The sequence below is a fragment of the Columba livia genome, chromosome 21, assembly GCF_036013475.1.
Source record: "Columba livia isolate bColLiv1 breed racing homer chromosome 21, bColLiv1.pat.W.v2, whole genome shotgun sequence".
NCBI classification, from domain to species: Eukaryota; Metazoa; Chordata; class Aves; order Columbiformes; family Columbidae; genus Columba; species Columba livia.
The window spans coordinates 5065222-5079822 of NC_088622.1; the positions used below are offsets into that span (position 1 = coordinate 5065222).

At 44.8% G+C, this 14601-nt stretch overlaps 1 protein-coding gene across 4 annotated transcripts in view; it reads left to right on the top strand.

Moving 5' to 3' along the window:
* The window catches only part of CAPZB (capping actin protein of muscle Z-line subunit beta), a 63904-nt gene that overhangs the window by 4543 nt on the left and 44760 nt on the right, over positions 1–14601 (top strand). For 2 of the 4 annotated variants that reach the window (XM_065038080.1, XM_065038082.1), the window contains exon 1: positions 4588–4763. The exons of the other annotated variants lie outside the window; for them this stretch is intronic. In XM_065038080.1, coding sequence (XP_064894152.1) covers positions 4761–4763 — 3 coding nt within the window. In that variant the 5' untranslated portion in view covers positions 4588–4760. Of the gene's footprint in view, positions 1–4587; positions 4764–14601 lie in introns of those variants that run through there. 4 annotated transcript variants of the gene reach the window in all.

The window sequence follows — 14601 nt, forward strand, 5'->3', positions numbered from 1 at the left end:
CGTTATTTCATGATCATTTTTACGTTAGTTGTAGAAGCAGGAAAAGAACTAACGCGCTGTATTGATAGAGCTTTTCTAATGAATAAGCCTGTGAAAGAGTGCCATTTTTCAGCTCTTTAAGTATGTTTTTCCATTCATTCATGTCACTGGCTAATTCCATACAGATTCTAGCTAGTGAACCGTGACTATTGTATTAAGAAAGAATCCAGGCCCTTACAATTCTTTTGGCTGGTATATTAGCAAGCTTCAAATGAAGTGCAACGTGTCAAGGAAACAGTGCGGGAATGGAAAGTTTTGTTTCTTTCTGGTGCATTTAATCAGCTTCTCCTTGATTCTTTTTTAATGACAGGCTGCAGACATTATTATTATTACAGTTAATGGCCAAGTTTGACAGGAATCTTCTCAATACTCTCTTTGCTCAGGGTAAAACTGTTCTGAAAGCTCCTGTCTATCAAGCTTTCTAAGCTGAAATATAAAGTTAAAAGAGCGGTTGCAAGCACAGAAATAACGAGAGTCTTAGGATATGCAACTAAGTGGAATGAACTGGAAAACTAGTGGGCAGGACTGAAATAAAATAGTTATTATTAGGATGTCACTTTATATGTGGAAAAATAAAGCCCAGTTATTCTGTGGCCAAGATATGGACCCAGGTTGGAGAGATGTGACGTTTTATGTCTGCTCTCAGTCTGTGAGAGTGGTGTGGGATGTGATTTGGCCTTACCTATGTAGGCAAAATAACTGTAAGAAAGCGGTCAAAGCCAGAAAAACCTCATGCCTCTAGTGGTATGTGCGCTTGAGTGATGCGTAACCTTTAATTTGTCTGTATTTACTGTGACAGTGCTGTACTGGTAGGAGAATGTCTCAGTTTTGGCCAGTATATGGACAGTTTGGGCTGTTGGGTTTATTGTCTTTTACATTAATCAAATGAGCATATTTGCTTGGGTGCTGATGAAGTGGAAACAAATCTGGTTTTAGCATTCTTCCTGGGGTTGAAGAAATGCCTCAAGCCTTACATTAGATGGGCAATATATTGTTTTTCATTAAATGTGGCATTTTCATTTGCTCATCAGTTCCTGCAGTGAATGGGAAACTCTTAAAACCTTTATATTCTAAGAGTATCCTCAGCAAAGTTGCCTTGGAATTGGAGGCTTTTTTTATTGTTTGTGTGCTATTTTGACAGTGTGTACAAAGATCTCCATAGTGAGAACTATCTGTGGCTCGAATATGGAATTCCAAGACATCGGGTAGTGTGGTAGGTACCTTTTCCCTATATTAGTTTCCAAGAAATGCTTCGTTTTCAGCCTCAAATCAAGTGATGCTGCTGGTTTACTGACTCTGACTAATAAAACCCAGCAAGCTCAACTTTACCATTGCTGGAAGACTCTTGCAGCAGTAAATTCAGTTTATGAGAACCCCTAATAAAAGTTTACATATCTTTCAAGTGCCACAAGCTTGACACGAAAGAAAATGGGCAATCTGACCTAAAAAAGCTCAAGATGTCTTTAATAGAAAACTGAATATTCGGAGAAGCACGCAAGTTTTTTTCTATGACCTGATTTCTAAGCATGTTCTCACAGTCCCTCTTGGTCCTGGCTAAACACTGGAATAAACAAAATAAATAGCATTTCACCACGCGCGCAGGCGGATGAAATAGAAAACACATCGTGTTGGACCGCAAATGCTTTGTGAAGTTCTGGCTAAATGTGAAAAGCATTTTGTAATGCTAATAAGTATTTATCCCTTTGCTTCCTCGAATATAATCAAACGTACATGGAAAGCACATGTATTTTATAGTTGCTGATTGCAAGATCAAAAGCCTTGTTATTAATTGCACATGAATCTGATGTTGTAGGGCTGTTCAGCCATCAGCTGACATCAGTGTTTGCTTCCTTTGTTTATAGACCTTCATTCTAAAGATGTGTATGCCTGACACGAAGCCATTTGAGCACACACTTGTTTAGGTGGGTGACTCCATGCCAGGAGGTTTGGGAAATGCCTGTGGTGCAGGTAACGCTGCCTCCCAGCGCTCAGATTTATCAAACATTCGTGAATTAGCTGTATTAGGTGTCAACCCCACCGCGAATCCCAACAGAAAGCAACAATTGTAGTTACAGACATGGAGCCTCCTGCCATCCACTTCACGCTGTACATCGCAGCCTAGAATGGAGAATCTGGTCCTACAGCTTAATAAACAAACAAACAAAAAATATTCCCTTAAGCATGTCCTGCTATAAACAAGCAAAGCAAGCAGCTGGTCCTCATTTGAGAAGATGTTACATCAATTGCAAAAGGGATCTGCAGATTTTCTTAATGCAAATATTTTGGGGAAAACAAAAAGCAGCTGTTTATTCTTCTTTATACCTATTAGCAGGAAAACAAAATCCAGGATGCTTGTATTTCTTCCATTAAGAAAAACATCCTCTTGGCCTCAAAGTTCATTTGGATCTCAAATTGTTTAAAATATACTGGGCTACATAATTCTGCTTCTTCAACAAGCATCTAGAAAGTTTCTGTTCGTAACTCTGAAAGTAGAGTAGTAATTGAATACTCTGCTTGAGTTTTGTGACAAACATAATGACGTTTAGAATGTACATTTTCAAATGTATTGATTCTGTCCTGGACCCTGCCCCAAGGAAAACGTGCACATTGGATGTGTGGAGCCCTGTAAAATCAATGAATAATTTGCCCTGTGTAATGAAGAGGCTTTTTGCTTTTCTTAATTACTGCTGGTAGGCACCTCTGAGAGAACATAAAGAGTGAAGGATCTGGGGACTGCAAAATAGAAGCCGCTTGGGGTTGCTGCAGTTTATAAACTGGATTTAAGGGGGTTTGACTGACTAATATTGGGAAAAAAAATGAATTTGGAGACTCTAGAGCAGGAAATGCCTTCTGAGGTCTCGTGGCCTCTCTAGCAGACATGGTAAGATTATTTCTCATCTTAGAGTTTATTTGGTAGTGGGTTATTGATGGAGTTTTATGCGCTTTTTTCCTGTTAAGTCATATAGCTCCTATTTTTGTTGGTTGTTCTGTTTTCCCTCCTTTGCTTCCTGGGTTCATTTTGTTCCTGCGCTGAAAACACCAAAGGTTTAAAAATGGCAACAGAGAAATGGAAAAAAGCGGGTAAAGGCTTATTTAGCAAAATGAGCGACAGTGATAGCTGTTAGTTCTGTCATTTGTTGTGCAGATTGAACAGTTCTACCTCGATGCTCGCTGTTGTAACAGGATGTACATCCGAGCAGTTCCCTTCCCTGGAAATTGAGCTTGTTCTTTTCAAACTGGAAGCTACTGGAGGCTGTTTTGCCCTGTTAAGTAAAATAAGCACAGAGTAACTTCTTGGAAGGCCCCCATCTGGTACCTGATAGCTACGAAAATTTCGAGTTTAGCCACAAACATCTGTGATAATCTCTTACTGAGAAGTCAGGGTTTGGTCTGGGTTGTCTCCCGCAGGAAGGATGTATCACAGTGTTACATCCAAGGGAAAAATGAAGCGGTGTGCGACTGCCCTTGTCAGCGTTTCCAGTTTCAACAGCAAACTGCAGAAATTAAACGGAATAACAAAAAGGGCTTTTGGCTCGGGAGGGCTGAGTCTGCAGCGCAGGAGCCAGGGAGCACCAGCGGTTGGTTCTCGGGTTCTTGGCACCAGAACTCTGGTGAAACACGGGCCAAATAAGTGTTCCAGAAAAGCTGCAGAGGAAAGTGGTGTCACATCATGAATCAGATGCTCTCCTGGGGTAACTGGGTAGGTTGCAGCTCTTAAATTACTGTTTGGAAGGAAAAGTCTAGAGCCTGGAACTCAGATCGGTTTTACCTCAGATCACAGAAACGGGCATACATACATTAGGGGGGAAAGGAAAGGTTTCTTCTGGGACAGTCTGAGAAAAGCAGAAATGTTTTATTAGTGCAATTACCACGATTTGCTGATTTCTGTCTCACTTTGGGAGATCTGTATCGCTGCTGAGCCCCCAAGTCACCTGTAAGCACCTGCCTGGCTTCCAGCAGGTACCTACACGCTTTGTGAATCAAAGGCTGAGCTTCCAGAGCAGGCTCAACACTTGCTTTTCAAATTAATTAACCGTGGCCTTAAGCAGCCAGAGGCTGATGATTTCCTGTAGAGCTGAACTTGCTGCGTTACAGGCAGCACCAAGGACGATGCTCTATTAGTTACCCCCGTAAAGTCCAGTTTTGAGCGCCGATGACGTTGCCAAAACGTTACCCGTTCGGGCTGATGTTTTCCGTGCTAATTGCCTGCCTCGTACAGGTTTTTGCTTAACCCTAAAGGCTCATTTAAGCTATGTTGGGAAGTGACCTTCGGCTCCCTGGCGGAGTAGGGGCCGACTGCCACGAGTGCTCAGCGCCCGCCGCGCCCTCCCGCAGGCCCCGCCCCTGTCTCCGCCCCTCGCCTCTGATTGGTTGCCCTCTTTCCCCCCGCGCTAGAGTTGGTAGCGCCCACAGCCCCGCCGCTATTACCGCCCGACGCCCTGCCGCTCCGTCCCCCCCTCGCGGGGCGGGCGGAATGGTTCTTCCCGCTCCGCCCTCCACGCCCCGTTCGCACGCCGCGCTCCATACTTGGCGATGGCTGGCGAGCCGTGCGCTGATTGGCGGGGAGGCGGCGGAGGGGCGGGGCGGCGCGGCGCTGACCCGGATGTTCACTCCTAGGCAACGGCGGAAGTGGAAGGGCCGCGGCCTGTCTGGGAGGGAGACCGGACGGGACCGGGAGGCGCCGCCGTTGCTACCGCCCAGCGCAGCCCCGCCGAGCCGCCATGGTAAGGGCGAGCGGGGCGGCCTCGCCGCTGCCCGCACCCCCTCTCCGCCCCCGGCGTTGCTGCCCCATCCCATCCCCGGTGCCGCGCCCCGGCGGCTCCTTCGCCGCCCTCACCCCCACGGGCGCTCCCCGGGATGGGTGGGCCCCGTCCGCCCCTGAGGGAGGGCCTGGGGCGGCGTTGCCAGGGCAGAGGAAGGGGCCGCCGGGCCTGGCGCTGGGGGGCTTTGCGGCGCCCGGGCCCGCCCGGCTGCTCCGCTGTCCGGTTGCTTCCCGGTGCCTGGGCCCGGTACCCGCGGGGGTGGTTACCGAGGAGACGCTTCGCTCTGCACGGTGGATGTGGCTGCTTGGTGTAGTTGTAAACGGAGTGGGGGATCAAATGCAGCAGCGATGGGGGCCCAGACTGCTGTCGCTGGTGTTCCTGAACCCCAAATTGTCACCTGGCATTTCCTCAGGAAGCCGGGCTTGCTCGTTAGGGTGTACTAAGATCTAGTGGAATTTGCAAAATACAGGAAAAGTAAGTGCAATCAGAGCAGGTAACGTTGCAGCGGTGGCTGCTGCTCCTCTGCAGCGCTGAGAACTTTGTGTTTTTCAGAGGAGAGCCTCTAGTTTCTTCAGTCGGGTAGAATAATCTCCATCTTGCTGTGTGTTTGCTGAATGGATCAGCCCAGGTCCCCAAGCCTTTCAATGGCATTTTGGCACCGTGTGTGAAGGGGGTGGATTTTTTTCAGCTCTAAACAAATGCAACGAGGAGAATGGGAACTGGCCCAGGCCCTGATCTGCTCCCAGCTCTGGGCTTTGGTGGAGCCTGTTTGAGGCACCGTAACCCCAGTGAATGTCACCACTGAGATACTTTATACTGTTTGGGAATTTGCGGTTCAGGTTTTCCAACATAACAAATTAAGAATATTCAAAGATATCTAGATTTAAAAAAGAGCAACTCAGTGCCTGGCTAGATAGCAATATAAAGGCTGGTTAAGCCAGCGAGTGTAATCCTTCACTTCAACCATAAGAATTTCAGGGGAAATACCTTACGTTGTTTTCTTCAGAGCTGAAGGTCGTGGTGATCCTGTCACCTGTATTATGCAGGATAAAGACATTTTGTTTCTGGTGAAAGGTGAAGAATGGTTAAGATCAAGGTTCTGCTCTTGTGTGTGAACAAACAAGATTGTAACTGGTTTCTGAGGGTGGGGGGTGACAGGATGGAGCATCTTATTTCAATTGTGTGTCTTAGCTGAAGATACTGAAATCTCTACGTGTGAGATCTGACTGTGGAGCTTGAAATCAGGATTCCAACAAACTGTGTGAACTTCTGCTCTGGCAAAGGAAAAGACTTCAAGAAAAAGAAGTAGGCTTCATGTAAAACAATGGTGAATACTGGCTTCTTTTAAGGGGTTATGAGAGCATACATATACATATGAGAACATATACATATGAGAACAGGGTTTAAATGTAACCATCTCAGTCTTTTGAAGGAGGTAGAGCACAAATCCTTTAGAAATTCCGTGAGCTCTAAGCTTATGCTGTCTTCTGATTTTTCACATTTAGTCACGGAGGCCGCTGGGTGTAGGATGAATTTGCTCAGAACTTCCAGCACCATGTTCTGGTCTCCAGTGTCGAGTGGACTTCAGGGACAAAACCCACGGCAACCGCTGTTATTCGCAGTGGCCGTGTACGTGTCTGAACACTCACTCGAGAACCCAACCACTTGAGCGTGGCTTATCTAAGTCCAGTAGGAGTGCGCGAGATGAATCACTGGTCTAATTTGCACATGGCAGACAATCTGGGGTGATGTTTTAAAAGAGATGGGAACCTTTGCTTTCCTCTGCAGCACCTCAGGGCTGAAGGAGCTCAAGTGAGAACTCAGAATTGCGTCTGCATTTCAGTCAGGTGCTTGGTGAAACAGGGCAGGGCAACACATGAAGCTTGAAAACTGCCTGGAAGATGCTGCTTCTGGTGCTAAAAATAAACTGAATGGGCAAAAAGGGCAAAGCAAGACTTGAGAGAGTGCTGAGATTTCTGAAATTCTGGGTTATGGATGGGTGGAATCCAGTTACTCTTTGGAAAAAATAAAAATGTTCCTTTCCAGGTTATGCAAACTGTCCTGATTGTGTTAGTTCTTGATCTCTTCAGGAAAAAGTGGACAATTTGAGCAAAATTTATAATTTAATCAACCATAAATTTGAACTATCTATTGCAGCACAGGCTGCACATCATCCGTTTAGAATCCGCGAGGCAGCTCAAAAGCACTGAAGCGCAGCCAAGGGTGCGCGATGCGACACTGACACTCAATACAGAAACCTCGTGCTGCTCGGAGTAACTAATATTTTCAAGGTAGGGACTGTTTGTCTTGGGCAAGCACATTGCTGCTCAATAAATAACCTGGTTTTCTGCAACTGTTACCAAAAAGACATGAAATGATTTGTGAAACTGCTCAGCTCAAGGTAGCGCTTTTCCAGCTGCTTGAATGTGGAGCCCATCGCTCTTCTGAACTGATGGTGTCACTTTTGGAACTCGACCATGTAGCGTGAGAGCTGGGGGTAGGTTTTCAGCATCCACAGCAAGTCCTTTGCACCTTGTGCCTGCTGAGAAATACTGACTTAAGCTCTTTTGTAGAGTCCTGTGTTTTATTAGCCAAGTGTACGAGCTTAGCTAAATGTTATCTTAAAAGGCAAATTCCCAAAATAATCAAGTTAGAGGATATTGTTGGGATAGGGAAAACTGCCATTGCAGCGATGCCTGATCTTGTGGTTTATTAGCAAAGGAAAAACATTCTCAAGCTGAAGTTGTTCAGACAGGATTTCCTCATATGGTAAATATATACGCTGATATCTTACTAGTTGACATCTGGGAGTAGAACAAAATGAAAGTGTGGTTTAACTCTTTTGACTGACTGTTTTTCCTCGTTATTGTGTTGGTTTTTCCCCCCTCGGGCTGGTACGCGTTGCAGTAGTGCCACCTCAAGCTGAAATAAACCTGAGGATGTTTCAGTGTTGCCTGAAGAGCTAGCGATTTTACGGGAGAAGCGTGAAATTCTGAAAGGTGCCCGTGCAGGGAGCGTAAGCTGGAGTTTAGGTCTATGCTGAGCTTTGTTTTCTTAACCCACTTTAGTACAATACGGTGTTTAAGGGCTTTTTTCTTTTCAGACAAAGGACATGACTGCACAAGTAGAAGATGCGCAAAATGACGTTGATCTTCTGCTTTTATTCATATTCTTATTCAGCCATTGTGCACGATTTCCCACTTTCCCATTGATTTCTGCTAGAAATTCTGAAGAGCCTCAACCAAACCTTTGTTTCCCCCTCTTAATTCACCAGGTCCAAAGCACGTTTTTAATTCAATTCCTCCCAATCCTTTGCTATTTCCAGGAAGGACCATGAAAAAAAATATCTCGCTTAAAACAAGGGGACTTTGAATTTCTTTATGGACGAAGCCTGTGCGATGTGAAGGAGCAGTTAATACATCTGAAGAACATAAGCCTTTCCCAAGCTTCCTACTCTCTGTAGTTGGGCTCTAGCCCAGGTTTATTTGCTGGTAGGCTGTGTTAGTCAAAAAGCTTCTCTAACTTGTACTAAAAGATCACCAATTTAGGCTAATGCAACAAAAGCCTGTGGCCACTTTTAACTGGAGTATAAACTGATTTTTCTTGCATCCTTTGTGTAACGCCTTCTTAAGTACTTAATAGTCCCTGAGTGAGGTGTTCAGGTTGACATTAATGTGCGAATTGGCCAAGTACTCTGAGTGGGTGCTGAAGAGCTGTAACTGAAGCGTGCACTTGGAGAACATTAAACTATTGCGGCTCACTTGAGCTGAATAACCCTGGGATTCTGTCAGTTGGACCTGGTCAAGTGGCCAAAATTCACTTTTGTGGCCTTAACGTCCTAAAGCAGGATGGGGATGGATGATCCCAAACAGGTTGTCCTAGGAAGTCTGAGCTCTTGCCCCAGTGGTGGATGAGACCGTTTGCTTTTGAAACTTCCTTTATGAGGCATGAGGGTAAACGCTGGTTGAGCAAGTTTTAAAGAGATTTCCCTATTTGTTGAGAGTAGGGGATTTATTATGGGAAGAAAGTGCAGCGTTCTTGAGGGAGCTGCTTTGTGTGTTTCATAATTAAAATGTTGTAATTTTCCAGAATAGGTGCTGTCTGGGTAGTGCCAGACACAAAGGCAATCCTGAACTTTTTCTGGGGTTTTAGGTATAATGAAGTTTTGAGTGAGGAATCAAAAACAGGATCTCTCTCTTACTTCTACCCCAAACAGGCTTCTATTTAGAATTACTTTAGTTGCATTAGATAATATCTTGTGCTGTGTTTCCAAGAGTGGTGGCCTGAGCCTTGGTATCAACCAGTAAGATTAATTTTCTTGTATTATCTGGTCCTGTTCCTCTGCCCCATCTTCCCCTTCTAGAGTTTAGAAGGAAAACGTGCCACGTGCTTTGAGCTCGTGCTCTTTGTGTCTGGGTGAAGAACTGCAGAATGTATTTGCACGCACTTCACTTCTCTGGCCGCCCTTCTCATAAATTACCTACTTTATTCCTGGTCTATGCAAATTAAACCTTACTGGTTCATATTTCATCAGCACAGCCTGTGTTGTTTTCCAGCGCAGCGTTGGCTGAGAAGTCCTGACTCTGTTTAAACCCACGAGACCTCCCTCCAGGTGTTTGCAGCCGTGTCCTTGCTGCTGCCTCGAGTACGCACAGCACGTCCTCCAGGGCTTTTTATTACAGAAAGCGGAGCCGAGTTCTTTCCTGGTGCATTGACTTGGAATTTCAATCACGTCCTTGTTGCGAAGTGGCAGAGTTACCAGCCTGGGTGAAAGCAGAACCCAGGATGTCACAATTTTAGCAGCATCAGCTGGACACGACTGAAAACAGCGCTCAAGTAAGAGGATTTTGTGTGGAAGGAAAAAGGGTTGAGACTGCACCGAAGACATGAGCTTAGTGGTTGCCTTAAGCCACCAATCAAAGCCACCATTAATAAAATCACTCTTTATTCTCTGAGGGGAATTTTTGTTTGCGTTTCTTCAGGTGATACTTTTCCATTAGACAAACTGCTGAGTTTGGAAATGATGTCCTGTTACCTGCCTTGCCCAGTTATTTTTGCTTTGGGTAAATATCAGGATTTAAAAAAAGCTTGCTGCTAGCAAAGGTGATTGGTGCCTGGCCGGTAGCTGGTGCTTGCAATTTGAGACGGGCTCAAGAAACAAGAGATGGGTCTTTTGGTCAGTTAATTCAGAGGAGAGAGCCGTGGAATGGAGGAATGAGGTAAAATATCAGCTGCATTATGCTGCCCACAGCAGTAAATAGCTGTATTTATCCAGTGAGTTCTGTCACTGCAAATTTAGGGGTCATCATGAGTAGTTTTGAATGTGACACTAAGAACAGGCTTGGTCTTGCCTCAGTGTTGACCACTGGATGGTCAGATGGAGCTTTCACGTGTCCGTTGGTGTAGGCAGAGCAATTCCAGAGCTTGGGAAGGTGAAAGGCGGCCAAATGGAATACGCATTAACACTGTCTTGAACTGAAGGAGAAATCTGATGTGGATTGGAGCTGGCACGTGCGCGTTAGGTGAAGCGCTGCTCCTGCACAAACTGTCTCTACTACTCAAGTGTATTTAAAGTTTTGTGGAACTTGTACGTGTTGTTAGACCGTGTGCTGTCTGCGGTTCTCACCTGCGGGGAGCTCAGACGTGTTCAGAGGCAGCAAGGAAAGCATAAAAAGACTGAAAGAGTAGGCAAGTCTGGGAATTACAGCAAGGAAAGGAATCCCGGTGAGTACGAATATCTCGTTAGGTGGAGATGTGATATTCTCATGGCCTATATATACACAAAACCATTAGCTTCCTAGTTTAAAACTTGAAATCCTTTGCACTGAATCCCTTCGAAGCTGAACTGTCTTGCAAGCTTTGCAGTGTAGTCAGCAAGGTATGTCTTGCTAGACACGAGCAAAAGGCATATTAACCTACTTTTTTGACCTTTTAGGCAACTGGAGAACATTTGGGGATGAGGACTAATTAGATAACCTCGCTGTCTCTCCGCTCTGCCTTGCCAGGCATCCGATTACTTGCCAGAGTTATCTCGTGAATTTACAACCCCGGCTACCAGACTTCAGGACGCTGGAAAGTGCTGAGTTTATCTATTAAACAGAGCAAGTGCGAGTGTGGCGGCAGCTTCCCCGGGGTGACAGGGACAATACAGACGGGTGTGAAGCCTCATACTGAGCTGGTGATGTTGAATATTTGTGTTAGTTACGCTTTCAGTAAGCACATCAGTGTTTGTTGTCACCTTGGCGACGGAGGATACGCCTCCCTGCTGCTGTAATAACGTGCAATTTCTCAAAAGTTTTTGATATAAGTAACTTCTCATAGGAAAAGGTTGCGGTTGACTGGAAGGAGAACCTGGATCTGGAAGGCCAAGGACCAACTCGCCAAACGTGGCTGTCTCTGCAAGAAAAAGATTCTCTATTTGAACGGAGAAGTTCCTCTTCTCATGGATCCCGTGACATGAAACAAACAGCACGGAGAATAAAAGAGCGTTTTGAAAAGATTATCCAGCATTAACAGGATTAAAAGCAAGCATCCCAAACAAGATGTTTGGGGGTGTTCGGGATGACAAATGCCGGTGTTGAATCCCAAGAGCTGTCGCATTTGTAGTAATTATGATTTCGGTTAAAAAAAAGAAATACCCCTGTGAAAATGAAGTGATGCTTCTCTAGAGACGGGTTTGCAGGCTTCCTCGTGTTCGAATGGAAGGCAGTGTGACTGAAAACCGGGTCATCAGACTCATGAACCGGCACCGACCTGCTGTGTTAGCTCCTTTCAAAGACTGAACTAACCTAGTTAACCAGTTAGTAGTAGGGTTTTTTTTCACTTTGTTCAGCTAAGACTTCCTAGCCGTACATATATCTAACAAAGGTGTTATTTTGTGTTATATCCAGACTTAAATTGGGAAGAAAACCCTGTTGTGCAGTACCATTAGCCCAATTAAATCTCTTAAAGTTAATTGGAATAGGTGGTCAGTTCTACAGTCAACTTCAGTGACTTTAATCCCGTTTATTAAAAGTTAGCAGTGCTGGTTTGCAATCCGTGTGACTTTTCTACGTGGCTGTTTTCCTGCTGTCCCCATTTTATTCTTTCATGTGGGGCTAATAGATTGCATATTCACTTGATGCCGTGATTTATTGGGAAAGGACTTTTTGCAAACTTTATGCTTCACAGGAATTCTTGGCACCAGATGAAAGCTGGTAAATTACATTGTCATGTTCAATGACCAGTTTAATAAATAAAACTTTGTTTCTGTTATGCTGAAGACAAACACTGGTGCAGAAATTATTAGTGATGGTGGCAAGAGGTCAAAAGGAGTAGCCTATTCCCAGAAGGTCTTTTCACTGCTCCGTCCCGCTCTTCTGTGTGTTCGCGGTGGCTCTGATCACTGCACAGGTTACAGGTTTGCTTTGGGCTTGATAGAAAAGCCATAGATGTTAAAAGAGTTTTGAAAATAGGTGCAAGTATCTGCCATCCTGAAGTATGTCCTTGCTGAGCAAACACGGCTTTTTTCGCTTCAAGAGAGGGAGAATTTAGTCTGCATCAGTGTCACGCTCTTTTAATAATCTTTGACCTGTTCTTGTATGACTAATGACAGTGTATTGTATCTCTAGGTCTTACTGCATTTGATCGCTTCTTAAATATGGTATCACCGTTTCCTTAGTGCACCTTGCTGTCAGGAAGCTGTGATTTCTAAGTACATTAGAAATGGTTTTAGACAGGATCTGCCAGAAGAGGGTTAATAGTCAAGGGAAGAATTAGGTAGAAAAACAGATTGTGGGGAATATGTGCAGCTGACGGAAACGTTGTGAGTGCAGAACTTGTCTGGGATTCGTGGATCATACGGAGTTATTCCCATCCAATATCTTAAAAAGTGGATGCTGACAGCCCAGAAGGGAACCCTGTGACTTCACATAGGATGTTAATGTACTTTTTATTACACAGGGGTTACAATAATTCAACCCTTTGCTAAAGCTTCTAGCAGTAATACTGTCCCATTGTGTAGTTTGCAAAGGGAATCTTCTGCCTCTTGAGGTCTGGAAGTTGGCGAGGATTAAAGTGATGAGCAGAGGGGAAGCTCTGGATCTGTTTCAATTAAAGAAAATTAGAGTTTGGTACCGCAAAGCTGAAACATTAGTCAGACATTCCTGTTGGGAGAACTGGCAGGAAATAGTATGATTTACAAGCTGGGGTATGTCTGCAACATAAAAGGAAGGAAAAGAAAGTCATTTGCTGGTTATGTACTTTTGGCTCTGGATTAATTTACAAAGATATTTTCCTTGTAAAATGACCAGTGACCAAAGTGACCTGATGTCCGATTGCTTCAAATTGCTTAAGTTGAGCAAATGTTCTATTTTTTGGTGTCCTTTTGGGTTTTAATCTTATATTTCTGTGCTCTGAAAACTGAGATGCCAGCTTATCCTTTACCTTTGGGTAACTCTGCAGACACCGGTCTTGAGCAAATCTGGTGAGCGAAGCAGCTCGAGCAGGGCAGGGAGCACGATTGTGCCTTGAGTAATAGTGTTACCTTCAGTTTGCCAGTGGGAAAGATTTGGTGGCCCAAGTGGCTTATTTTTCACAGAAGGGGCTAAAACAGGGAGAAGGTCCCACTGCAGTAGCGCTGAACTACCGCAGCCCGATTCTCTTGGTCCGGGAGTTGGCTTGGAGTGATGTTAATATAGAAACACAGAAGTGAAACCAGCCTGGTTTTCTTTTCGAAGAGACTGCCTAACTCTTGTTTATACTCAACAATAACACATTCAAATGAGCAGGAGCTGTCAGAACAAAGCGGTGAAGACCAGGGAATTAAATCTGCAGGTCTTTGTGATAAATAGAAGCAAATTCCTGCTGTAAAGCTGGGAGCTCTAAATGAAATCTTTTACGTGCTTTCAAGTGGAATGGCTTAGTCTTTGAAATGGGTAGAGCTGCAGGTTTGTGTAAACTCTCTTAAAACGAGTATAGGCCAAGTCTCAGGTAACTACCAACAGAGAGTTGTCAGAACTTGTGAATAAAGCCTGTGGATTTCCAGGAGTGTGTATAATGAAATGCATGTGTGAAGGTATCATTTAGAAAGAAGTGCAAAATACCTGTAGGTAGGAACTCCTCAATGTCTGTTGAAAAGAAAAAACATGCATAGCTTCTATGAAGAGTTACTGGTTCTGCCAGTGACACTGATGCTTGAAAGGCTTTAGGTAGATATCTTAGCTTATAATTTACAGTTTGCACAGAATTGTGCAATAACGCGGGGCTGGTTTGGTTTGCGACCGTGGTGTGGCAGCACGCGTTGGGGTGCTGTGAGCTCTAACGGCGGTGCGAGCAGCAGTTCGCTTGCAGGTTTGTACAGTCCTGGCTCAGCTCCTGTTGCCTGATGTTTTCAGTGTGCGCTGTCCTGGCAGATGCCCCCTATTCCTGTGCCCCGTCCCCCCGGGTCCTCCGGAGCCGTTTGCTTTAGGGGACATGACAAGTAGGAGTCAAAAGGAAGTTCAGTGTTTTGCATGTTTTAATCTTAGCGATTTACATCCTCTTTCATGGTAACTGCACACGAATGTAAGGTCAGGAAAGTCCTTTGCTCTTAAAATGAAAAGCAGTGGCCGTAGCACACCCTTGTTTCAAGCACTGAAAATGGAGGCACATTGTCTTGTTACACAATCTACAAACACACCTTCTCAAAACATCTCAGCAACACCCACAGTCACTTCCTGGGGTTTTTTTAGTTGTTTTCTGCAGTGGGTGACATCTGCCCCTCCTCAGCCCTGAACAATATGAATGGAATTAAACTATACAGCTGTACCTCTGTGCAGCT